This window comes from Cherax quadricarinatus, chromosome 6 (genome assembly GCF_038502225.1).
Source record: "Cherax quadricarinatus isolate ZL_2023a chromosome 6, ASM3850222v1, whole genome shotgun sequence".
In the NCBI taxonomy this organism is placed as follows: Eukaryota; Metazoa; Arthropoda; class Malacostraca; order Decapoda; family Parastacidae; genus Cherax; species Cherax quadricarinatus.
The window spans coordinates 10,309,470-10,337,044 of NC_091297.1; the positions used below are offsets into that span (position 1 = coordinate 10,309,470).

Sequence of the window (27,575 nt, forward strand, 5' to 3'; positions counted from 1 at the left end):
TTACATATTACGTAGATCAAAGTTTTTTTTACAAGTTTTCAAATGTAAAAAAACAAAAACAAGATCTATTTTTTTTACATACTTTCAAATGTTGAAAAAATGTAGATCTACGTTTGGACAGTTTAAGGGTTAAGATCTTATAATGGTACACATGAAGCCATATACAACAAGTTCATATTAAAAACATTATGAAAATTAAAGTTTTGCACCAGAGATACTTTCGGTTATAGCAGTTACAAGATTTTGTTGGCGAGCAGCCAAGAGCCCAGTATCAGGAGCCGATTCCCAGATAATCTTCTGAAGCTGCTTGAACATTGGGTGTGAAGAGCCACCTGCTAAACCAAGGATGACAGATTCACTTGTAGTTAGAAAAGCACCACTGTCTCGAACTCTCTCAAAAGCATACATCCTGAGAAAAAAAATTGGTATCTACAGTTATTATAGCCATGGGAAACTAAATCTTTAATGTTCATATCAGGCCTGAGAATGGGATATAACTTGGCTTATTCCAAGGAAGAGGAGGGTATCTCAAATTCCTTGGATCAAAAGTCCTTCACCAGTATCATGGCACCTCCCTTTAAGGGCTACAATAATTAACCCCTTAACTGTCCAAATGTATATCTACGTTACCGCTTGCGCTCCAAACATAGATCAACATTTTATTTTTCCTGCCTCCAAATTTGGCATGATTGGTCTGAGATGCCTGGTCAGTATAGAATGGGTCATAACACTCGATGTGCACAGTATTAAAAAATTTTGGACCACTTAGTACCATGTGGGAGCACCAGTTCAGTTGAGCTCCAGCTAGAGCAAACAGCATGGCAAACACCAGGGATTCACTGATGTCATGTCATATTAACACACCTTTTTTAAGAAGAAAGTGATGATGACCCTGAGTTTAGTGGGTTTGAGATGGATATGGCCACAAGTGGTCGAGGAAAGATGAAAAAAAATTGATAATAACCCCTGTGCAACATCTGCGCAACATCCTTTCAATTTTGATACCACTGGTAGTGTCAGTCTGCCAGAATGCCCTATAACCTATGCCCTAAATAAAGAGAAACAATTCTGGAACATATGTAATATGTTTGGCAGGCTGGGTGGGTGGGTCTGCCTGTCTGTCTGTCTATATCTGTCTCACAGCTATATATAAATACAGTTACATATAGTGTAAATTACCTAGGATAGAAAGTTGAAAGTGAACATAGAAAAGAGTAAGGTGATGAGGGTATCAATGATTGAGATAAAGAAAAATTGGATATCATATTGGAGAGGAGGAATATGGAAGAAGTGATCGTTTTCAGATATTTGGGAGTTGACGTGTCAGCGGATGGATTTATGAAGGATGAGGTTAATCGTAGAATTGATGAAGGAAAAAAGGTGAGTGGTGTATTGAGGTATATGTGGAGACAAAGAACATTACCTATGGAGGCAAAGAAGGGAATGTATGAAAGGATAGTGGTATCAACACTTATATGGGTGTGAAGCTTGAGTTGTAAATGCAGCAGTGAGGAGATGGTTGGAGGCAGTGGAGATGTCCTGTCTAAGGGCAATGTGTGATGTAAATATTATGCAGAAAATTTGGAGCGTGGAAATTGGGAGAAGGTGTGGAGTTAATAAAAGTATTAGTCAAGAGGGCTGAAGAGGGGTTGTTGAGGTGGTCTGGTCATTTAGAGAGAATGGATCAAAGTAGAATGACATGGAAAGCATATAAATCTATAGGGAAAGGAAGGCGGGGTAGGGGTCGTCCTTGGAAGGGTTGGAGAGAGGGGGTAAAGGAGGTTTTGTGGGCGAGGGGCTTGGACTTCCAGCAAGCGTGCGTGAGCATGTTAGATAGGAGTGAATGGAAACGAATGGGTTTTGGGACCTGATGAGCTGTTGGAGTGTGAGAAGGGTAATATTTAGTGAAGGGATTCAGGAAAATCAGTTATTTTTATATAGCCGGACCCGAGTCCTGGAAATGGGAAGTACAATGCCTGCACTTTAACCCTTTGAGGGTTTTCGTCGTACTAGTACGTCTTACGCGTAGGGGTTTTTGACGTACTAGTACTCATAAATTCTAGCGACCTCAAATCTAGTGGGAGAAAGCTGGTAGGCCTTCATATGAAAGAATGGGTCTATGTGGTCAGTGTGCACAGTCTAAAAAAAATCCTGCAGCACACGGTGCATAATGAGAAAAAAAAAACTTTTTCCATTTTTTTTTAATAAATCAGCGACTTTGCAGTGTATTTTCGTATAGTATTTATTGTTGTATTCTAGTTTTCTTGGTCTCATTTTATAGAATGGAAGACATATTACTGAAATTGAGATGATTTTGACTGGTTTTACAATGAAAGGTGCCTTGAAATTGAGCTCAAAGTAGCAGAAATGTTCGATTTTTACCAAACTTCAAAAGTAAACAAATCGTGCCAAGCGTGCAATACACGTCAACTGGTGAGTCTAATGTTCTTTCACAAGTGCACCAATAATATTTATACCATTTTTTACACTAATGCAGTAGTCTGCATAACAGTAAATCTTATATTTTTTGTGAGAATAAAAATTCAAAGTGGAAAGTAAAAGAATATAAGAGGGGCCTTGAGACGTGACTAATGACTAGAGGAAATGTCATTTTAGTGCCAGGAATGTCTTTCTTGTTTATTCTGGACCCTATTCCGAAATTGGCAACTTTTGAAATTTGTGTGAAATTGGCAAAATTGCTAAATTCTGACCACTGTACTGGATAGTTGAATTTATAAATGGGTGGTTTCTTGCACCCATTCGATAGAAAAAATGGAGTTCTAGCGAAATATTCATGTTTTTTGTCAACTAGTACAGTGAAATTGGCCGAAAATGGGGCTCAAAGTGGACAAAATCGCCGATCCGTAAACATCGCCGAGACCGCTAACTTTGCGAGAGCATAATTCCGTAAGTTTTCTATCAAATTTCAAACTTTTGGTGTCGTTATGATCGGGAAAAGATTCTCTATCTTTTCATAAGAGAAAATAATTTTTTTTTTTTAAATTTGGCCGACCCTGAGAACGAGTTTCGGAGAGGGCCTGTCGACCCTCAAAGGGTTAAAGGAGGGGTTTGGGATATTGGCAGTTTGGAGGAATATGTTGTGTATCTTTATACATATATGGTTCTAAACTGTTGTATTCTGAGCACCTCTGCATGCTCAGAATACAACAGTTTGAGTGAGGTGAAAGTGTTGAATGATGATGGAAGTATTTTCTTTTTGGGGATTTTTTCTTTCTTTCTGGGTCACCCTGCCTCGGTGGAAGACAGCCGACTTGTTAAAAAAAAAAATCCAGACAAAGTGCTATACTGTGCTTGCAGATATAAGGCATAATAAATCGTGTGTAATACCCGTTGATTTATGAGCGGCTCTCTCTCTGAGACAGAGAGACAAGCAGACAGAAAGACAGACACACAGGCAGATAAGCAGAGACAGAGATAAACAGAGATAGAGCTAGACAGAGACAGACAGGCATCTTGTGTAACAGTGAAAACAAACACAGCCAAGGCAGTGAATGATCATCAAGTGTCACTCCACTGCTGCACTGTCAGCAGAGTGACACTCATCCTACGCCATGCTTCAAAGAGTTTCATATATACTCCAGCATGTCTAAAACATTGCCGGGACCTATATTTCTAGACAATAGTATGTGACCAAGGCAGGTGAAGATGCTCACCTGTCAGTTTTTTTTTTTTTTTTAACAAGTCAGCCGTCTCCCACCGAGGCAGGGTGACCCAAAAAAGAAAGAAAATCCCCAAAAAGAAAATACTTTCATCATCATTCAACACTTTCACCACACTCACACATTATCACTGCTTTTGCAGAGGTGCTCAGAATACAACAGTTTAGAAGCATATACGTATAAAGATACACAACATATCCCTCCAAACTGCCAATAGACCTCATCCACTTCACTGGATCAATCTGTTCCACCAGTTGAGGAGAAAGACTTAGCTCCCACTGACTTCCCAGATGAAGTCAAGCGTTTGTTGACTCTGTTGAACAAACGTCGTAAAGCCATTGCTTTACCAGGTGAGAAGATGGGTATAACGAACTTATTGTCCCATCGTATTCCACTTGAACCTGGTACCAGACCTATCTACATACCTGCGTACAGAATGCCTCATTCACAAGTTGCTGTCGCAGAAGAATTGATCAATCAAATGCTTGATGATGGAGTTATTGCACCTAGCAATTCCCCTTAGAATGCACCCTTGATACTAGTACCTAAGAAGGATGGTACTTGGCGTCCAGTAATTGACTTTAGGAAGTTAAACGCGAAAACCATTCCAGATCGCTTTCCACTCCCTGTACTGGGTGATCTTTTACGTAATATCGGAGATAACAAAGTCTTTTCAACCCTAGATTTGTTACAAGGGTTTTGGCAAGTCCCTCTTCACGAGGACAGCCAAGAGCTAACTGCATTCTCCACTCCTACAGGTCATTATCACTTCCTCCGTATGGCATTTGGATTACGATCTTCCCCTATCACGTTCTCAAGGCTCATGACTAATATCTTTAGAGGTCTCATAGGTAATGCACTTATGGTGTACTTAGATGACGTAATCGTCATGTCTAAAGACGTGGATACACACTTGAAAAGACTTGATGTAGTACTTGGTAAGCTTGAAGAAGCCAATTTAAAGATCAAACTGTCTAAATGTCAATTTTTCAGATCAGAAATTAAGTTTCTTGGTCACGTAGTCACTCCTAGAGGGGTTACGACTGACCAAAGTAAAGTAACTGCAGTACTAAATTTTCCAACTCCCAAAACTGCTGATGCCGTAAGATCCTTTGTGGGCTTAGCAGGTTTTTATAGATCTTTCATTGCCAATTTTTCTTCCATAGCTGCTCCTCTAACCGAGTTGCTTAAGAAAGATGCTCCTTTTGTTTGGACCTTCCGTCAAGAAAGAGCATTCCAAACTCTAAAAGAAAAGCTAACATCTGCTCCAATTTTGAAATTTCCAGATTTTTCTAAGCCTTTCTATCTGACAACTGATGCTAGTTCAATTGGCATAGGTGCCGTACTAGCTCAGAAGACCGATGGCAAGTACAACGCAGTTGCATTTGCTAGCCGAGTCCTTACGAAGGCTGAACGTAATTATACAGTAACTGAGCAAGAAGCTTTAGCAATAGTATGGTCTTTAAAGCACTTCCGAGACATTATTTATCAGTACTCTGTTCATGTCTTGACAGATCATGCTCCACTGATACCCTTATTCCAGAACAAACAACCTACTGGAAGGTTAGCTAGATGGACCTTGACTATCCAAGAGTTCAATCCCACCTTTGAGCATTTACCTGGCAAGTCAAATGTAGTCGCAGATGCCTTATCGCGACATGTTAGTATAGTAACTGCAGACCCTCCATTTAGTGCTGAAGATGTAAAGAATGCTCAACGAACAGATCCCATGTGGTCTGGTGTGATTCGATTCCTGCTCCAGGAAGATCTTATTCTGACTGTGAAGCCACCAGCTCCCATCAGTGACTTTGTCATGAACCAAGAATTACTGTATCGAACAGCCGAGTTGGGTACTCCTAGCAGAAGAGTATACCAGTTAGTAATTCCACAGTCACTAGTGAATGTAGCCTTACAGCTAGTTCACGATGTACCAGGTGTTGCACACCCTGGTATGGATCGTTCAGTAAAACAAGCCAGATTGAAATACTTTTGGCCTCGAATGGCAACTGATATTTCTGAGTATGTTAAGAAATGTAGTGTCTGCATGCAACATAAAGGCAATGCTAGTGGTCCTAATCCAATCCAAGTATATCCAACTACTAGCGAACCTTGGGAAAGAGTTGCGCTAGATTTGTTAACTAATTTCCAATGTTCCCTCCAAGGTAACAAACATCTGTGTGTTATGGTAGACCATTTCACCAGATATTGTGAGTTAGTTCCTATTGCAGATAAGACTGCCGAGACAGTAGCTAAAGCGTTTAAAGAACGCATTATCTGCAGGCATACCACCCCTAAGTCCCTAGTAACAGATAATGGAGGTGAATTCTGTAATGAAATTCTTGAAAATTTGTGTACCTTGTACAAGATCTCTAAATCCACCATTGTTCCTCATCATCCTGCCAGCAATGGGTTAGCGGAACGAACCAATAAGAAAGTACTTGATGTCTTGAGAGCCACTATCAATCCCAACAGTGAAACTTGGGATGAAGTTATACCTGATGTGCAGTGTGCTATAAATTCTGCTTACAATGTTTCTATAGGTGACACTCCACATTATGCATTGTACGGTGTAGATAAACGTTTGCCTTATGAGTTGTTATATTCTAATCCGAAACCAAATTACAACCCTGATGATTTCGTAGCAACTCGTACCAGCTTAGCTCAAAGTGTTTTTAGAAGAATCCGTGAAACACTTCATAAATCAACAGCTGAATTCACAAGAGTCGCAAACACTCGATCAAAGCCATCTAAAATCAAAGTAGGTTCGAGAGTTATGCTGATTAACTTTAACAAAACGTCTGCAATGCCAAAGCTTGATCAAAAGTTTGTTGGTCCTTATCGAGTAGTTGAACATATCACTGGTAATAAGTATAAGGTTAGAGAGATTAGTACTGGTCAGTATAAAGAATCGCATTTGGATCATATGAAGTTAGTATATGATGATAATGATATTCCAACCCAGACTAATGTGACAGACTCTGACAATCCTCCTGATCCGGTACTCTCTTCCTCTGATACTCAGTCAGATGATCAACCTGAATGTCGTTATTCCCTACGTACACGACAGGTATTGAGAAATCCTCAAGTATCATTTGTAACTTCCAATTCAGATTTGCCTCAAATACAGCATGAGTTAGCCAATGCTACAGAGTTTGATCCTCCCAGAGATGACACCCATTCTGCATATGTCAATCACACCCTAGCAGAGTTGGGGTTAAATGTAAATACCCTGTATAGATGAATAATTACAGTATCAACTTATCAGTATTCAAGAATTTTTTTTTTGTGTTCATGTTCTCTCCGCATTCTGAGAGTTAACAGTCTAGATTTGCGTGCACCGAATCTGCCTTTCTGTTAAACACTCTTTCTTTGTATATATTCCCTCCTCAGAATCCGTAGATCACATGAATACAGATCGATCGATCAAAATTTTTGTTTTTTATCACTTGTAATCTCAACGTTGAGTTCGTTGTTCATTTGTTGAGTTTTAAGTTGTACTATAGTATACCTTGTATTGCATTACAGTTTCAGTTACGTAAGCTTTCATTCCAATGTTCTACTTATGTATCTATAATGTTTAATGTTGTGTACTTTGACATTGTATAGAATCAGCCCTAGCCGTACCTGCCATCTCTAGTTTGTATTAGTTGTATGTCGGGACGACATACGTTAGCGTCGCCGAGCTCTCAGTAGTAGTAACCAGTTACCAGTCTCAGTAGTAGTAACCAGTTACCAGTAACCGTCCGTTGACTCAACGACCAACCGTCTCTGCCTGAGTCACTATCTGAATTCATATTGTGCTGACCTCAGCAGTATAAGGCCCCCTCACATAGGGTACTGCAGCCGGCTAGTCAGTATTACGAGTGTAGCCAAGGAGATAGGTAGGGCTGGCAAGGGCTCTCTCCACATAACAGTAATTATACGTAATAACAGCCTACGTGAGTATTCCTTCCCTAATCCACGTATCGAACTCCCACATGATATATACGTATAAAGATACACAACATATCCCTCCAAACTGCCAATATCCCAAACCCCTCCTTTAAAGTGCAGGCATTGTACTTCCCATTTCCAGGACTCAAGTCCGACTATATGAAAATAACCGGTTTCCCTGAATCCCTTCACTAAATATTACCCTGCTCACACTCCAACAGATCGTCAGGTCCCAAGTATCATTCGTCTCCATTCACTCCTATCTAACACGCTCATGCACGCTTGCCGGAAGTCCAAGCCCCTCGCCCACAAAACCTCCTTTACCCCCCTCTTTCCAACCCTTTCGAGGACGACCCCTACCCCTCCTTCCTTCCCCTATAAATTTATATGCTTTCCATGTCATTCTACTTTGATCCATTCTCTCTAAATGACCAAACCACCTCAACAACCCCTCTTCTACCCTCTGACTAATGCTTTTATTAACTCCACACCTTCTCCTAATTTCCACACTCCTGTCAGTGTGTTTGTGACTATTTGAGTACTATTTCAGTACCTAATATTAGTGTCAGAACAAAGACTGGCTATGAAATCACAAGAACTACTACAAATTTTAATTTTTTTTTTTCAACAAGTCGGCCGTCTCCCACCGAGACAGGGTGACCCAAAAAAGAAAGAAAATCCCCAAAAAGAAAATACTTTCATCATTATTCAACACTTTCACCACACTCACACATTATCACTGCTTTTGCAGAGGTGCTCAGAATACAACAGTTTAGAAGCATATACGTATAAAGATACACAACATACCCCTCCAAACTGCCAATATTAATTATCAAAACATAAAAAATATATAAATTAAAAACAAAACAAGAAAAAAATTAACATTGGCATTATATCTGGAAGCAGCAGGGCTCAATGTTGCAGTCAGGTGAGCATCCAGCACCAACTTCGCAGCCTTGTATGTATCTCGGTAAGTACTGACCCTAAAAAAAAATTTTTTTATTACACACAATTTTTTTTTTTTTTTTCAACAAGTTGGCTGTCTCCCACCAAGGCAGGGTGACCCAAAAAAGAAAGAAAATCCCCAAAAAGAAAATACTTTCATCATCATTCAATACTTTCACCATACTCACACATTATCACTGCTTTTGCAGAGAATACAACAGCTTAGAAGCATATACGTATAAAGATACACAACATATCCCTCCAAACTGCCAATATCCCAAACCCCTCCTTTAAAGTGCAGGCATTGTACTTCCCATTTCCAGGACTCAAGTCCGACTATATGAACATAACCGGTTTCCCTGAATCCCTTCACTAAATATTACCCTGCTCACACTCCAACAGATCGTCAGGTCTCAAGTATCATTCGCCTCCATTCACTCCTATCTAACACGCTCATGCACGCTTGCTGGAAGTCCAAGCCCCTAGCCCACAAAGCCTCCTTTACCCCCTCTTTCCAACCCTTTCGAGGACGACCCCTACCCCTCCTTCCTTCCCCTATAGATTTATATGCTTTCCATGTCATTCTACTTTGATCCATTCTCTCTAAATGACCAAACCACCTCAACAACCCCTCTTCTGCCCTCTGACTAATGCTTTTATTAACTCCACACCTTCTCCTAATTTCCACACTCCGAATTTTCTGCATAATATTTACACCACACATTGCCCTTAGACAGGACATCTCCACTGCCTCCAACCGTCTCCTCGCTGCTGCATTTACCACCCAAGCCTCACATCCATATAAGAGTGTTGGTACTACTATACTTTCATACATTCCCTTCTTTGCCTCCATAGATAACATTTTTTGACTCCACATATACCTCAATGCACCACTCACCTGTTTTCCCTCATCAATTCTATGATTAACAGAAAATTGTCCTCTTTAATTAAAAAAAAAAATCAAAATATTCAGAGCACTGGGCAAGAGAATGTAGATCTACGTTTGGACAGTTAAGGGGGTTAAAATAAAAATGCCCACAATAGTTTCGTGCAATTCAAACTACATATTTTAAAAATAAAACTGATTTGAAGGCAGGGTACTTCAAACTCACTCACAGTAGCTATAAAAACACCCATAGAATCGCCAACTCACAAGTACTAGTTGCTCAAAAAACACTTAAAATTTTATTTCCCAACCCTCAAGTACCAGTAAACTGAATCATCACTGGTACAGAGATAATGACTCTAGCTAACACATGGCAATTTCAAAGACCTTTACAGAGAAAAGAGGGATTTAGGAGTTCTGGTTAGCAATAATCTAAAACCAAGACAACAGTGCATTAGTGTTTGCAATAAAGCTAACAGAATCCTTGGCTTCATATCTAGAAGCCTAAATAAGAGAAGTCCTTAGGTTGTTCTTCAACTCTATATATATCCTTGGTTAGGCCTCATTTGGATTATGCTGCACAGTTCTGGTCACTGTATTACAGAATGGATATAAATGCTCTGGAAAACGTACAGAGGAGGATGACAAAGTTGATCCCATGTATCAGAAATCTTCCCTATGAGGATAGACTGAAGGCCCTGAATCTGCACTCTCTCAAAAGGCGTAGAATTAGGGGGGATATGATCGAGGTGTATAAATGGAAAACAGGAATAAATTAAGGGGATGTAAATAGCGTGCTAAAAATTTCCAGCCAAGACAGGACTCGCAGCAATGGTTTCAAGTTGGAAAAATTCAGATTCAGGAAGGATATAGGAAGGCACTGGTTTGGTAATAGAGTTGTGGATGAGTGGAACAAACTCCCGAGTACAGTTATAGAAGTTAAAACGTTGTGTAGTTGTAAAAAAGGTTAGATAAATACATGAGTGGGTGTGGGTGGGTGTGAGTTGGACCTGACTAGCTTGTGCTACTAGGTCTGATGCCTTACTCCTTCCTTAAGTGGAAGTGACCTGACTAGGTGGGTCACTGGGCTAATACGAGGGGAAGGGGGGGGGCATAGACCTGCTTGGCATGGGTCAGTAGGCCTGCTGCAGTGTTCCTTCTTTCTGTTCTTATATAAGAATGGTACTTGTTAAAGCCCACCAATTGGTGAAAAGTCATATAATAAAGGGTTTCTCTGCTAAATATGTCTTTAAAATTATAACCTGTCAGTCTCTGTACCAAGATTCAAAGGTATTATTTGCCTTAGGAAATTAGTCACTTTTTTTTTTTTGTTATCCTAGGAAATTTACACTATGTATGATAACTGTACTTATGTACCTGTGCCTAAATAAACTTACTAATTGGACACAGTAACACCACGGAATTTTGGAAGAGATGCTAATTTTCTGAACCACCTTATAGGCCTGACCTACTTTGACTGGTGGCCTCTACCAATACTATTGCTGCATTGCTCTACTACTTCCACTAGCTAAAATTACTAGATTGATGATGTCTCTACAACTTAAATGCTAAATCTCAGGCCCATCCCACGTGACCGTCTACTACTGTGTCATTCCACTACTTCAACTGGATCTTCTACAAGAAACTCCATTCTCATGTCTATATTAGATTGATTAGCTCCTGGCAAGCAAAACATCTCTCAAGGTATTACACTTTCTTTTTTTTTATTAACACACTGGCCGATTCCCACCAAGGTAGGGTGGCCCGAAAAAGAAAAACTTTCACCATCATTCACTCCATCACTGTCTTGCCAGAAGGGTGCTTTACACTAAAGTCTTTAAAATGCAACATTAACACCCCTCCTTCAGAGTGCAGGCACTGTACTTCCCATCTCCAGGACTCAAGTCCGGCCTGCCGGTTTCCCTGAATCCCTTAATAAATGTTACTTTGCTCACACTCCAACAGCACGTCAAGTATTAAAAACCATTTGTCTCCATTCACTCCTATCAAACACGCTCACACATGCCCGCTGGAAGTCCAAGCCCCTCGCACACAAAACCTCCTTTACCCCCTCCCTCCAACCTTTCCTAGGCCGACCCCTACCCCACCTTCTTTCCACTACAGACTGATACACTCTTGAAGTCATTCTGTTTTGCTCCATTCTCTCTACATGTCCGAACCACCTCAACAACCCTTCCTCAGCCCTCTGGACAACCGTTTTGGCAATCCCGCACCTCCTCCTAACTTCCAAACTACGAATTCTCTGCATTATATTCACACCACACATTGCCCTCAGACATGACATCTCCACTGCCTCCAGCCTTCTCCTCGCTGCAACATTCATCACCCATGCTTCACACCCATATAAAACATATAAAAGAGCATTGGTAAAACTATACTCTCATACATTCCCCTCTTTGCCTCCAGGGACAAAGTTCTTTGTCTCCACAGACTCCTAAGTGCACCGCTCGCCCTTTTCCCATCATTCTATGATTCACCCCATCTTTCACAGATCCATCCACTGACACGTCCACACCCAAATATCTGAATACATTCACCTCCTCCATACTCTCTCCCTCCAATTTGATATCCAATCTTTCATCACCTAATCTTTTTGTTATCCTCATAACCTTACTCTTTCCTGTATTCACTTTTAATTTTCTTCTTTTACATACCCTACCAAATTCATCCACCAACCTCTGCAACTTCTCTTCAGAATCTCCTACGTTATGTGTGATTCTTTATCTTTTAACTCCATGCCTCTTGCCAAGACCCTCACATTTACTTCTCTTACAACACCATCTATAAATATATTAAACAACCACGGTGACATCACACATCCTTGGCTAAGGCCTACTTTTACTGGGAAATAATCTCCCTCTTTCCTACATACTCTAAACTTGAGCCTCACTATCCTCGTAAAAACTCTTCAATGCTTTCAGTAACCTACCTCCTATAAAATACACCTGCAACATCTGCCACATTGTCCCCCTATCCACCCTGTCATATGCCTTTTCCAAATCCATAAATGCCACAAAAACCTTTAGCCTTATCTAAATACTGTTCACTTATATGTTTCACCTAGGTAGTAGGTTGGTAGACAGCAACCGCCCAGGGAGGTACTACCGTCCTGCCAAGTGAGTGTAAAACGTAAGCCTGTAATTGTTTTACACGATGGTAGGATTGCTGGTGTTTTTTCTGTCTCATAAACATGCAAGGTTTCAGGTACGTCTTGCTACTTCTGCTTACACTTAGGTCACACTACACATACATGTACAAGCATATGTATACACACCCCTCTGGGTTTTCTTCTATTTTCTTACTAGCTCTTGTTCTTGTTTATTTCCTCTTATCTCCATGGGGAAGTGGAACAGAATTCTTCCTCCGTAAGCTATGCGTGTTGTAAGAGGCGACTAAAATGCCAGGAGCAAGGGGCTAGTAACCCCTTCTCCTGTATATATTACTAAATATGAAAGGAGAAACTTTTGTTTTTCCTTTTGGGCCACCCCACCTCGGTGGGATACGGCTGGTGTGTTGAAAGTTTATATGTTTCACTGTAAACACCTGGTCCACACACCCCCTACCTTTCCTAAAGCCTCCTTGTTCATCTGCTATCCTATTCTCCGTCTTACTCTTAATTCTTTCAATAATAACTCTACCATACACTTTAACAGGTATACTCAACAGACTTATCCCCCTATAATTTTTGCACTCTCTTTTGTCCCCTTTGCCTTTATACAAAGGAACTATGCATGCTCTCTGCCAATCCCTAGGTACCTTACCCTCTTCCATACCTTTATTAAATAATAGCACCAACCACTCCAAAACTATATCCCCCACCTGCTTTTAACATTTCTATCTTTATCCCATCAATCCCAGCTGCCTTACCCCCTTTCATTTTACCTACTGCCTCACGAACTTCCCCCACACTCACAACTGGCTCTTCCTCACTCCAAGATATTATTCCTCCTTGCCCTATACACGAAATCACAGCTTCCCTAACTTCAACATTTAACAATTCCTCAAAATATTCCCTCCATCTTCCCAATACTTCTAACTCTCCATTTGATAACTCTCCTCTCCTATTTTTAACTGACAAATCCATTTGTTCTCTAGGCTTCCTTAACTTGTTAATCTCACTCTAAAACTTCTTATTTTCAACAAAATTTGTTGATAACATCTCACCCACTCTCTCATTTGCTCTCTTTTAACATTGCTTCACCACTCTCTTAACCTCTCTCTTTTTCTCCATATACTCTTCCCTCCTTGCATCACTTCTACTTTGTAAAAACTTCTCAAATGCTAACTTCTTCTCCCTTACTACTCTCTTTACATCATCATTCCACCAATTGCTCTTCTTTCCTCCCGGACCAACTTTCCTGTAACCACAAACCTCTACTGAACACTCTAACACTACATTTTTAAACCTACCCCATACCTCTTCGACCCCATTGCCTATGCTCTCATTAGCCCATCTATCCTCCAATAGCTGTTTATATCTTACCCTAACTGCCTCCTCTTTTAGTTTATAAACCTTCACCTCTCTCTTTCCTGATGCTTCTATTCTCCTTGTATCCCATCTACCTTTTACTCTCAGTGTAGCTACAACTAAAAAGTGATCTGATATATCTGTGGCCCCTCTATAAACATATACATCCTGAAGTCTACTCACCAGTCTTCTATCTACCAATACATAATCCAACAAACTACTGTCATTTCGCCCTACATCATATCTTGTATACTTATATATCCTCTTTTTCTTAAAATATGTATTACCTATAACTAAACCCCTTTCTATACAAAGTTCAATCAAAGGGCTCCCATTATCATTTACACCTGGCACCCCAAACTTACCTACCACACCCTCTCTAAAAGTTTCTCCTACTTTAGCATTCAGGTCCCCTACCACAATTACTCTCTCACTTGGTTCAAAGGTTCCTATACATTCACTTAACATCTCCCAAAACCTCTCTCTCTCCTCTACATTCCTCTCTTCTCCAGGTGCATACATGCTTATTATGACCCACTTTTCGCATCCAACCTTTACTTTAATCCACATAATCCTTGAATTTACACATTCATATTCTCTTTTCTCCTTCCATAACTGATCCTTCAACATTATTGCTACCCCTTCCTTAGCTCTAACTCTCTCAGATATTCCAGATACTTCACTGTACAGCATTAGCCTGGAACTTAATCTGCTGTATAAGTAGGGCCCTCCATTATTGTATGTTTTGTAATGCAATGACTGGAAATAAAGAATCTCATGGAATTTGAATGTTTGAAAGTTAGTAAAAGATTCTGAAGCGTGCAGGAAATTTTAAGTGCTACCTACCTGTCCACCATGGAGCGTGAAGAGCAGGCGTCAACTACCAAGTGCACGTCCAGACCACTCTCTAGAAGGTCTAGTGCTGTTTGCTGAACACACACATGAGCTTCAATGCCACAAAGTATCACAGATTTTATCTGCAAAAGATTTTTTTGCCTTTTCAGCACAGTATTGAGGCTATTAGAAAAAGCAGTCAAACATGCATGTCTCATATATGCCTGGCAAACTGGAAGACCACCATGGGGAGAGAAATACAATGATGTTACATTGCCCAAAACAAAGTTCATAATAGCTGTTCTATAAGAGCACTATATAACAATATAACTATTTTAAACAAGCCTATCATTCATTTCTAGTAAAAAAAAAATGAATTTATGCACTATGATAAGAACCTACATTTAGAGTGGCACTAATTACAACTCTACAATAACCATGGTGGCAATAAATATTTGGCATAAGAGATAGTTATAAAACCATTGCTGTTAAGTATGTTAAGTATCTCCATCTTCTGACATTCAAACAGTGACAGTCTGTGATGAAGAATTTCACGCTATTAATTCAGGATTCATAAATTAAAATTAATGCTTAGAAATGAACTCAGAGGCTGGAAGCAGTGGAGATGTAATTTTTGAGGGCAATGTGTTGTGTGAATATTATGCAGAGAATTCGTGATTTGGAGATAGGAGGAAGTGCTGAGTTACTAAAAGTGTTATCCAGAGGGATGAGGTGTTGTTGTGGTGGTTTGGACATTTACAGAAGACGGAGCACAACAGGATGACTTGGAGGGTGTATAAATCTATAGTGGAGGGAAGGAAGGATAGGGGTTGTCCTAGGAAAAGTTAATGAGGGAGGATAAAGTAGATTTTGTATGCAAAGGACTTTATGACTTGACGTGCTCTTGGAGTGTGAGAAAGGTAACATTTATCAAGGGATTCAGGGTAGCTGGTTAGCCAGACTTGAGTCCTGGAGGTGGGAAGTACAGTGCTGACACTCTGAAGGAGGGGTAAAGATATTAATATTCATAACTAAAACAATATCTCACTACTTCCAGGAGATGAAAGACAATGTTAAGGTTATGATTTATTATGTAGATCAAGATTAGGTAGGTAGTGTAGGTAGTGGGTTGGTAGACAGCAACCACCCAGGGAGGTACTACCGTCCTGCCAGATGATTGTAAAACAGAAACCTGTAACTGTTTTACATGATGGTAGGATTGCTGGTGTCTTTGTCTCATAAACATACTGGATAACAGGGATATCTTGCTACTTCTACTTACACTTAGGTCACACTACACAGGCATGCACATGCATATATATATATACATATTTAGGTTTTTCTTCTTTTTTCTAAATAGCTCTTGGTCTTCTTTATTTCTTCTATTGTCCATGGGGAAGTGAAAAAGAATCTTTCCTCCGTAAGCCATGCGTGTTGTACGAGGCGACTAAAATGCCAGGAGCAATGGGCTAGTAACCCCTTCTCTTGTAAGCATTTACTAAAAAAGAGAAGAAAAACTTTATAAAATACTGGGATACTTGAATGTGCGTGGATGTAGTGCGGATGACAAGAAAGAGATGATTGCTGATGTTTTGAATGAAAAGAAGTTGGATGTCCTGGCCCTAAGCAAAACAAAGGTGAAGGGGGTAGGGGAGTTTTGGTGGGGAGATATAAATGGGATTAAGTCAGGAGTATCTGAGAGAGTTAGAGCTAAGGAAGGGGTGGCAATAATGTTGAAGGATCAGTTATGGAAGAAGAAGAGAGAATATAAATGTGTAAATTCAAGGATTATGTGGATTAAAATAAAGGTTGGATGCGAAAAGTGAGTCATAATAAGCGTGTATGCACCTGGAGAAGAGAGGAGTGTAGAGGAGAGAGATTTTGGGAGATGTTAAGTGAATGTATAGGAACCTTTGAACCAAGTGAGAGAGTAATTGTGGTAGGGGACCTAAATGCTAAAGTAGGAGAAACATTTAGAGAGGGTGTGGTAGGTAAGTTTGGGATGCCAGGTGTAAATGATAATGGGAGCCCTTTGATTGAACTTTGTATAGAAAGGGGTTTAGTTATAGGTAATACATATTTTAAGAAAAAGAGGATAAATAAGTATACAAGATATGATGTAGGGCATAATGACAGTAGTTTGTTGGATTATGTATTGGTAGATTAAAGACTGTTGAGTAGACTTCTGGATGTACATGTTTATAGAGGGGCCACAGATATAATCAGATCACTTTTTAGTTGAAGCTATAGTAAGAGTAAAAGGTAGAGGGGATACAAGGAGAATAGAAGCATCAGGTAAGAGTGAGGTGAAGGTTTATAAACTAAAAGAGGAGGCAGTTAAGGTAAGATATAAACAACTGTTGGAGGATAGATGGGCTAGTGAGAGCATAGGCAATGGGGTCGAAGATGAATGGGGTAGGTTTAAAAATGCAGTGTTAGAGTGTTCAGCAGAAGTTTGTGGTTAGGGGAAAGTGGGTGCGGGAGGGAAGAGGAGCGATTGGTGGAATGATGATGCAGAGAGAGTAGTAAGGGAGAAAAAGTTAGCATTTGAGAAGTTTTTACAAAGTAGAAGTGATGCAAGGAGGGAAGAGTATATGGAGAAAAAAAGAGAGGTTAAGAGAGTGGTGAAGCAATGTAAAAAGAGAGCAAATGAGAGAGTGGGTGAGATGTTATCAACAAATTTTGTTGAAAATAAGAAAAACTATTGGAGTGAGATTAACAAGTTGAGGAAGCCTAGAGAACAAATGGATTTGTCAGTTAAAAATAGGAGAGGAGAGTTATTAAATAAAGAGTTAGAGGTATTGGGGAGATGGAGGGAATATTTTGAGGAAATGTTAAATGTTGATGAAGTTAAGGAAGCTGTGATTTCGTGTATAGGGCAAGGAGGAATAACATCTTGTAGGAGTGAGGAAGAGCCAGTTGTGAGTGTGGGGAAAGTTTGTGAGGCAGTGGGTAGAATGAAAGGGGGGTAAGGCAGATGGGATTATGGGATAAAGATAGAAATGTTAAAAGCAGGTGGGGATATAGTTTTGGAGTGGTTGGTGCTATTATTTAATAAATGCATGGAAGACGGTAAGGTACCTAGGGGTTGGCAGAGAGCATGCATAGTTCCTTTGTATAAAGGCAAAGGGGACAAAAGAGAGTGCAAAAATTATAGGGGGATAAGTCTGTTGAGTATACCTGGTAAAGTGTATGGTAGTTATTATTGAAAGAATTAAGAGTAAGATGGAGAGCAGGACAGCAGATGAGCAAGGAGGCTTTAGGAAAGGTAGGGGGGTGTGTAGACCAAGTGTTTACAGTGAAACATATAAGTGAACAGTATTCAGATAAGGCTAAAGAGGTTTTTGTGGCATTTACGGATTTGGAAAAGGCGTATGACAGGGTGGATAGGGGGGCAATGCGGCAGATGTTGCAGGTGTATTTTATAGGAGGTAGGTTACTGAAAGCAGTAAAGAGTTTTTACGAGGACAGTGCGACTCAAGTTAGAGTATGTAAGAAAGACGGAGATTATTTCCCAGTAAAAGTAGGCCTTAGACAAGGATGTGTGATGTCACCATGGTTGTTCAATGTATTTTTAGATGGGGTTGTAAGAGAAGTAAATGCGAGGGTCTTGGCAAGAGGTGTGGAGTTAAAAGATAAAGAATCAAACATAAAGTGCGAGTTGTCACAGTTGCTTTTTGCTGATGACACTGTGCTCTTGGGAGATTCTGAAGAGAAGTTGCAGAGGTTGGTGGATGAATTTGGTAAAAGAAGAAAATTAAAAGTGAATATAGGAAAGAGTAAGGTTATGAGGATAACAAAAAGATTTGGTGATGAAAGATTGGATATCAGATTGGAGGGAGAGAGTATGGAGGAGGTGAATGTATTCAGATATTTGAGAGTGGATGTGTCAGCAGATGGGTCTATGAAGGATGAGGTGGATCAAAGAATTTATGAGGGGAAAGGGTGAATGGTGCACTTAGGAGTCTGTGGAGACAGAGCTTTGTCCTTGGAGGCAAAGAGGGGAATATATGAGAGTATAGTTTTACCAACACTCTTATATGGGTGTGAAGCATGGGTGATGAATGTTGCAGCGAGCAGAAGGCTGGAGGCAGTGGAGATGTCATGTCTGAGGGAAATGTGTGGTGTGAATATAATGCAGAGAATTCGTAGTTTGGAAGTTAGGAGGAGGTGCAGGATTGCCAAAACGGTTGTCTAGAGGGCTGAGGAAGGGTTGTTGAGGTGGGTCGGGCATATAGAGAGAATGTAACGAAACAGAATGACTTCAAGAGTGTATCAATCTGTAGTGGAGGGAAGGTGGCACAGGGGTCGGCCTAGGAAAGGTTGGAGGGAGGGGGTAAAGGAAGTTTTGTGTGCGAGGAGCTTGGACTTCCAGCAAGCAGGCATGAGTGTACAGTGGACCCCCGCATAATGATGGCATCACATAGCGATTATTTCGCATACCGCTTACTTTAATCGCAAAAATTTTGCCTCACATACCGCTTAAAAACCCGCTTACCGATTTTCCTCCGAGACGCGGCCTGAACCACGCTCACATGTTCCGCCGGTGGCATTGTTTACCAGCCAGCCTCCGCGGTAACATCCAAGCATACAATCGGAATATTTCGTATTATTACAGTGTTTTCGGTGCTTTTTCTGGAAAATAAGTGACCATGGGCCCCAAGAAAGCTTCTAGTGCCAACCCTACAGCAATAAGGGTGAGAATTACAATAGAGATGAAGAAAAAGATCATTGATAAGTATCGCTACTATTGGTGGTACAGCTGCTGCTGCTGCTGCACTGTCAGCTGCTGCTGCTGCTGTAGCACCGTTGTTGGTGTGGCTTATTGAGAATACCAAGAAACAATTAACCCCAGAGGATTTGCCACCCAGGATAACCCAAAAAAGTCAGTGTCATCGAAGACTGTCTAACTTATTTCCATTGGGGTCCTTAATCTTGTCTCCCAGGATGCAACCCACACAAGTCGACTAACACCCAGGTGAACAGGGAAAAATGCCTGGAACTAGTGCTCATATTGGTGAATTTAAAGCCAGCAAAGGTTGGTTTGAGAGATTTAAGAATCGTAGTGGCATACACAGTGTGATAAGGCCTGATCTGGAAGAAAATGCCAAACAGGACCTACAGTACTCAGGAGGAAAAGGCACTCCCAGGACACAGTGTCTCATCAGTCATTGCTGCATCTTCAATAAAGGTGTCATTTATTCTTCATTTAGTAGACTAGTACATGCACAATATATACTGTGCATGTACTACTCTACTATTGTGCATGTATCCTTCTCTTTGTGTGTGGGAAAATGTATATTTCATGTGGTAAAATTTTTTTTTTTCATACTTTTGGGTGTCTTGCACGGATTAATTTGATTTCCATTATTTCTTATGGGGAAAATTCATTCACATAGCGATTATTTCGCATAACAATTACCCCTCTTGCACGGATTAAAATCGTTAACCGGGGGTCCACTGTATTTGATAGGAGCGAATGAAGACAAATGGTTTTTAATACTTGACGTGCTGTTGGAGTGTGAGCAAAGTAATATTTATGAAGGGATTCAGGGAAAACGGAAGGCCGGACTTAAGTCCTGGAGGTGGAAAGTGCAGTGTCTACACTCTGAAGGAGGGATGTTAATGTTGCAGTTTTATAACTGTAGTGTAAAGCACCCCTCTGGGAAGACAGTGATGGAGTGAATGATGAATAAAGTTTTTCTTTTTCGGGCCACCCTGCCTTCAATTCAATTCAATTCAAAGTTTATTCTCTATAAGGATTACAATGCTGAGTTTACAGAATTTGGTTATTGTGTGGTTTACATGTAGTAAAATAATAATTACAGAGTGTACCACTAGAACACCTAGCATGGCTAGGCATTTCGGGCAGACTTAAATTAAATCTTAAGTTTAAAATATTACAAAATTATGAGGTAAGTTGGTATTATGGCTAAGTGACTAAATACTAGTTTGTGAGTTTAGCAATGTGAATGCTTTTGTTTTGGCACTATACATAGTTTCAGTATTGGAGTATCACAGGCCAACTTATGACTAGTTAAGATTCATTAATTTAAGATTGAGATTGATATTTCTGCTTATGGTCAAATGGGTGAAAGTGTGTTAACCACCAGGTGGTATTCGTGTAATTAGTTGACAGGGTGTATCAGGGAGATAAGATGTTTTCTGATGGTAGTTTTGAGGGTGATGAATGTGTCTGCAGTTTTAGAATTTTCAGGTAGGGTGTTCCAGATTTTAGGGCCTTTGACATACATTGAATTTTTGTAAGGTTTAGTCGGACACGGGGAATGTCAAAGAGATGTTTGTGTCTGGTGTTGTGCCTGTGGGTTCTGTCACAACTATCAAAAAAGCATTTTGGGTCAAGGTTAATATTGGAATTTAAGGTCCTGTAGCTGTAGATTGCACAGTAGTAAGTGTGGATGTACTGAACAGGGAGTAAGTTTAGATCTATGAAGAGTGGGGGGGTGTGTTGCCAGGGATGGGATTTAGTGATTATTCTTACTGCGGCTTTTTGTTGGGTTATTATTGGCTTTAGGTGTGTTGCTGCAGTTGAACCCCAAGCACAGATAGCATAGGTGAGGTATGGATATATAAGTGAATGGTATAGTGTGAGAAGGGCAGTTTGCGGCACGTAGTATCGTATCATGGAGAGGATCCCAACCATTTTGGATACTTTTTTGGTTATGTGTTGGATATGGGTGTATGGGTGCTGAAGTTCAGGTTGTAGTCGAGGTATAGGCCTAGGAATTTGCCCTCATTATGCCTGGCAATTAGAGTGTTGTCGATCTTAATGTTAATTTGCGCATCTCCTGCTCTGCTACCAAACATAATGTAGTAGGTTTTGTCAGTGTTAAGCATAAGTTTATTGGCTGTCATCCAAGTCGATATTTTGATCAGCTCCTCATTAACAATGGTGTTGAGGGTGGCAAGATTAGGGTGAGAGATGACATAAGTCGTGTCGTCAGCAAAGAGAATGGGGTTCAGGTGTTGAGATACGTTTGGGAGATCATTGAAGTATATGAGGAAGAGCAGGGGACCAAGGACACTTCCCTGCGGAACTCCAGTATCAAGTGGCTGTGTTGTTGATGCTGTGTCTTTAATGGTGACATACTGATACCTATTAGTAAGGTAAGATTTGAAATATGCAAGCGCATGGCCTCTTATACCATAATGGTCAAGTTTGTGGAGTAGGATGCCGTGGTCTACTGTGTCAAAAGCTTTTCTTAGGTCAATAAAAATTCCTAGTGGATATTCCTTATTTTCCAATGCTGTGTAAAGCAGATCTAGCATTTTTATGATTGCATCGTTAGTGCTTTTATTTTTCCTGAATCCAAATTGGCAGGGGTTGAGTATGTTTTGTGCCGTTATAAATGAATACAGTCACCTGTGCACGAGTTTCTCAAAGATTTTGGATAGCAATGGTAAGTTTGATATTGGCCTATAGTTGTTTAAATCTGTAGGGTCACCACCTTTATGTATTGGTGTAACCCTTGCCGTCTTGAGTAGTTTCAGGAAGGTGCTAGTTTCTAGTGACTTGTTAAAAAGTAATGAGATAGCATGCGAGAGGACATGGGCTGCTCTCTTAGCCAATAATGGTGGGACATGAGACAGATTCACTGAGTTATTTTTAAGTGACTTTATAATCTCAGTGACTTCCGTGGGCTCAGTTGGAGCAAGATAGAAGGAATTTGGGAAATTCCCATCTAGGTAGTCCCCGGCATGGGCATTGGTATGTGGGATTTTATTGGCGAGATTAGAACCTATGGTTGAGAAGAAGTCGTTTATCTTGTTAGCTGTGTCAGTGGGATGCAGTGGTGTTTCATTAGGTTTAGTTAGGGCAATATTCTTGGTTTTTTTCAGTTTGTGGGTCCCTAGAATCTGAGTGTGTTTTCCAGGTCTTTTTAATATCTCCTCTTGTGTCAGTGAATCTACTGGAGTAGTATAGTTGTTTGGCTATCTTTATTACTTTGGTGAGGACTGATGAATAGTGTTTAAGAATATCTTTGTGTATTAAGCCCTGTCTATATTGCTTTTCATATTGGTGTTTCTTATCAATGAATTTCAGAATGGTGCTGGTTAGCCATGGGCAACCAAGACGTTTGTTTGTGATCTGTTTCGTTTTTATAGGACAATGTTTGTTGTAGTCTAAGTAATTTGTTAAGAAAATTGTCTGTCCAGTCATCAATACCATTGGCCTTCGAGAATTCTGTTGGCCAGTCAACAGTCTCTAGGTCAGCTGTGAACTTCCTTATTGAGGCCTCATCATGGAGTCTAAATGAAACTTTGTTGTATTCAAGTGGTGGTTTACTAATGTTTGTCAAGAGGAAGGTAGGGTAGTGGTCTGTAGTGCTATCTGTGATTATCCCTGATTTAAGGGAGGCTAGTATATTGGTCCATATGTGGTCTATTATGGTTGCACTTGTTTCACTGAGCCTGGTTGGTTTATTTATTGTTGGTATGAGAAGTGTGTTGTTCATATTGTTGATGAAATCAGTTACAGGCTGATCATCTAGTAGGCCAAGGTTGATGTTGAAGTCTCCAGCTAAGAGAAGGTGGTGCTTATTCATTTGTCTGTTTGTTTTTAGTTCCTTTAATTTCTCACTGAAATTTGGGATGTTTGTGTGGGGTATCCGGTAAATGGCACCGATCGTTATAGGCGTCTTAAGGTTTTTTACAGTGAGAATCGGCCGATGTGTTAATAAAAAATAAAAAAAAATCAAGATTAGAACATTGCTAGAAGATTTATGAATTTCTTACTACTGCATGATTAAAAGCCTTTTTTTATATTCAGCAACAAAAGATAATAACCTCTTTATCCTTGATGATTTCCTGGATCGGAGGTAGACACATGGAGAATTTTGTCTTGTCAAAAATTGGTACATTGTTTTCTCTCACTTCTAATTCTGCTACAGTGCTTCCAAGACCTGTAGATCAAGAAAATAAGGTGTGGCATTTAGCTTACTTTATAAAACTAACTTCCATTGATCGTGTGTGCATGTGTGTGTGTACTCAACTGTGGTTGTAGGGGTCGAGTCATAGCATCTGGCCCTGCTTCTTCATTGGTCGCTATTAGGTCTGCTCTCTCCCTGCTCCATGAGCTTTATCATACCTCTTCTTAAAGTTATGTATGGACCTGCCTTTACAACATTACTCTTCAGACTGTTCCACTGCCTAACAACTCTATGACTTAAGAAATATACTTCCTAACACTCCTGTGAATCATCTGAGTCTTCAACTTCTAATTATGACCTCTTGTTGCTGTGTCCCATCTCTGATACTCCTGTCCCTATCCACTTTGTCAGTTCCCCTCAGTGTTTCATATGTCGTTATCATGTCCCCCCTATCCCTCCTGTCCTGCAGGTCATCAGGTCTATTTCCCTCAACCTCTCCTAGGACTAAGTCTTGTTGCAAACCTTTGCACTTTCTCTAATTTCTTGATGTGCTTGACCAGGTGTGGGTTCCAAACTGGTGCTGCATACTCCAATGTGGGCCTGACGTACACATTGTACAGTCTTGAATTCCTTACTGATGTGTCAAAACGCTATTATTCTTAGGTTTGCCAGGCACCCATATGCTGCAGCAGTTATTTGGTTGATGCGCACCTCAGGAGATGTGCTCGGTATTATGCTCACTCCAAGATCCTTTTCCACGAGTGAGGTTTGCAGTCTTTGGAACACTAGCCTGTACTCTGTCTGCAGGCTTCTTTGTCCTTCCCCAGTCTTCATGACTGCACTTGGTGGGGTCCAGGAGCCAGTTGCTGGACCAGGCTTGCAGTCTGTCCATATCCCTTTGTAGTCCTGCCTGGTCCTCATTTGACTAAATTCTCTTCATTAGCTTCACATCATCTGCATACGTACCAGAAACAGCACTGGTCCAAGGACTGATTCCTGTGAAATTCTGCTTGTCACAGGGGCCCACTTGACACTTTGTCAGAAAGGGTGTTATACCTTCCTGATCCTCTAGCTTTTGTACTAATCTCTTGTGTGGAACTGTGTCGAAAGCCTTCTTATAGTCCAAGAAAATGTAATCAACCCCCCCTTCCCTCATTTCACCTCCATCACCTTGTCAGAAAAATCCAGTAGGTTTGTGACAGGATTTCCCTTCCTTGAAACCGTGCTGGTTATTGTGTGTAAGCTCATTCCTTTCTATGTGCTCCACCACTCTTCTCCTGATAATCTTCTCCATGACTTTGTATACTATACATATCAGTGACATTTGGTCTGTAGTTTAATGCCAAGTGCCTGTCTCCTTTTTTTAATAATAGGGACAACATTCGCTGTCTTCCAGACCTCAGGTAGTCGTCCTGTTTAGATGTGTCGAGTATTGTTAGTGGGGGACACAGTGCCCCTGCTCCCTCTCTCAGGACCTATGGAAAGATGTCCGGTCCTACCACCTGTACTGTGTCCAGCACTTGTTGGTGTACCCCACCATTCCGCATTTCTGGAGTCCTTTCTGTCCCCACTGAAAATACACCTACCATCCGACTTACGACCGAGTTCGGTTCCGAGAAACCGGTCGTAAGTCGAACTTTACTACTGAATATCAACAAAACATTTTTGTAATGACTATTCTATTGTTTTATTTTGATATTTCATGTTTTGCTTTACTTTTTATGCTGTTGGTACTGTATTTTATACTGTAAGGTTTAGGATAAACACTGTGTACAACACAAACAGTTGTTTATTTCCCAGAAATTTGGCATAAAAAACACGGTCGTAAGTCGAAAGTCGGATGGTAGGTGTACTTCCTTAAATCTCATGTTGAGCTCTTCACATACTTCTTGGTCATTTCTTGTGATCTCCCATCCTTCCTTCCTTCCTCAACCTGATTACCTGATCCTTGTCTGTTATTTTCCTCCTGATTTGGCTGTACAACAGCTTCGGGTCAGACTTGGCTTTCGATTCTACGTATATCATTTACATATTGCCGCTGGGCCTCCCTTCTTATGTGTGCATATTCGTCTCTAGCTCTTTGACTAATCTTATTTTCCTGTGTCCTTTGTCTTCTATACTTCTTTCACTCTCTATTGCACTTAGTTTTGGCCTCTCTAGACCTTTGGGTAAACTAAGGGCTCGCTCTGGTCTTCCCATTATTTCTGTTGCCCTTGGGTACAAACCTCTCCTCTGCCTCTTTGCATTTTGTTGTAATGTACAGTATTCCATCATTTCAGTAACTGATTTTTCCATTAGTTCTCTATCCCAGTGAACCCCATGAAGAAAGTTCCTCATGTCTGTGTATTCCCCTCTTTTGTAGTGGCTTCTCCCATCCTACTACTCTTCCTGCTTCCCTCTCCACTTGTAACTCCACTATGTATTCGAAGCTCAGGACCACGTGATCACTAGCTCCATGGGGCCTTTCATATGTTTTCAATGTCTGAACTACTCAAGGCAAATATAAGGCCCAGTTTTGTTGGTTCATTATCTCCACTTTCTCTCTCTCTCTCTGGTAGTGTCCAACATGTTGATGCTTGAGGTTTTCCAGTACCTCCATCAACTTAGCCCTCCATGTTTCTGGTCCCCCGTGTGGCTCCTTTTTACCTAGTCAATTTCCTTGTGACTGAAGTCACCCACAACTAGTAATTTTGTCTTGCCCATGCAGCTTTTCTGGCTACCTCAAGTAGTGCACCAACCATTGCTCTGTTGTTCTCATCATATTCTTATCTTGGCCTCCTGCTATTCTGTGATGGGTTATACATCACTGTAATCACCACCTTGGGACCCCCAGTCTGAAGTGTTCCTACTATGTATTCCCTTGCTTCCCCTCTGTCCGTTCCTTCCAACTCCTCAAAACTCGACTGGTTTTTGATGAGCAGCACAACTCCTCCACCCTCCTCAGGATCTGATATCCAGTTGGAAAGATGGCATCTATTATCATTCCTGTGACCTTGGTTTTTGTGAGTGCTATGATGTCTGGTGATGCCTCTGTGATTCTTTCATGCCACTTCTCATACTTATTCATTATTCCATCTGCATTGGTGTACCATACCTTCAGCTTCTTTTCCAACACTGTATTCTGGTTTTTTTTTTTTTTTTTTGGGGGGGGGGAGTGGCAGGGTGCTATGGGAGTCTACTGTGTAGGGTGGGGTCTGTGAGTGTGGAATATGGTTGTTTTAGGATAGTATGCTGGTTGCGGGGTTTTGAGAGTGGTTCGGTGGGTGGTTGCACATACTTCTTCTCCCAACTCTGGTTGTCTCCTGACTAAACTTGTCTCTCTTCCTTTCCCCTTTTGTCTTTGTATTCTTTCTCTCAATTTCTGTCATTCTGTCATGATCTAGGTACACCCTCTGGTATTCTGCTGTTTCCTTTAGCCGTGGTTCTGCACCGTTCCTGTCTTGAAAATCAATATGACTAGCCGATTTCTTCCCTTTGAGTATCCCCCTATTCTCTGAAAATTTATCAGCTCAGTCATGACCTCCTCTCCTGTTTGACGATATCTTCAATTTCATGTTTTTCTCTTCCTGTTGTCTTTCTTCGTATGTCCTCCCTTCAATCTCCTGAAGCCCATGAATAAAAACTGACCTCTCCCTCTCCTCTTCCCATTGCTTTTCCCCCTGCATTTCTGGGTCCCACTTAAACATAGCCATTGCTGCTGCCTTTATCATTTTCTGGATCTCCCAGTGGCTTGGTCGTGACTCTGCAGGGGGCCCATGAAATATTACTGCTTGAACCATTAATTGTAATATTGTTTTTATTATGTGCAACTTTAAGATTATTATTCTTATAAACCTCCACCTTGACTACCTCACATTAGTATTAAATACGATTTTAATAAAGTTAACTACTCTTGTCTAGTTTTAAGCAGGTATTAT

General features: G+C 40.6%; 1 protein-coding gene across 1 annotated transcript in view; it reads right to left on the reverse strand.

The window, feature by feature from the left end:
• The window catches only part of LOC128691795 (isochorismatase domain-containing protein 2), a 32,370-nt gene continuing 4,795 nt past the window's right edge, over positions 1–27,575 (reverse strand). Inside the window, exons 2-4 of the mRNA XM_070080224.1 lie at positions 23,576–23,691; positions 14,780–14,910; positions 1–409 (exon numbers count right to left, since the gene is read on the reverse strand). Of these exons, the coding sequence (XP_069936325.1) occupies positions 196–409; positions 14,780–14,910; positions 23,576–23,691 (461 nt within the window). The 3' untranslated portion in view covers positions 1–195. The remainder of the gene's footprint in view (positions 410–14,779; positions 14,911–23,575; positions 23,692–27,575) is intronic.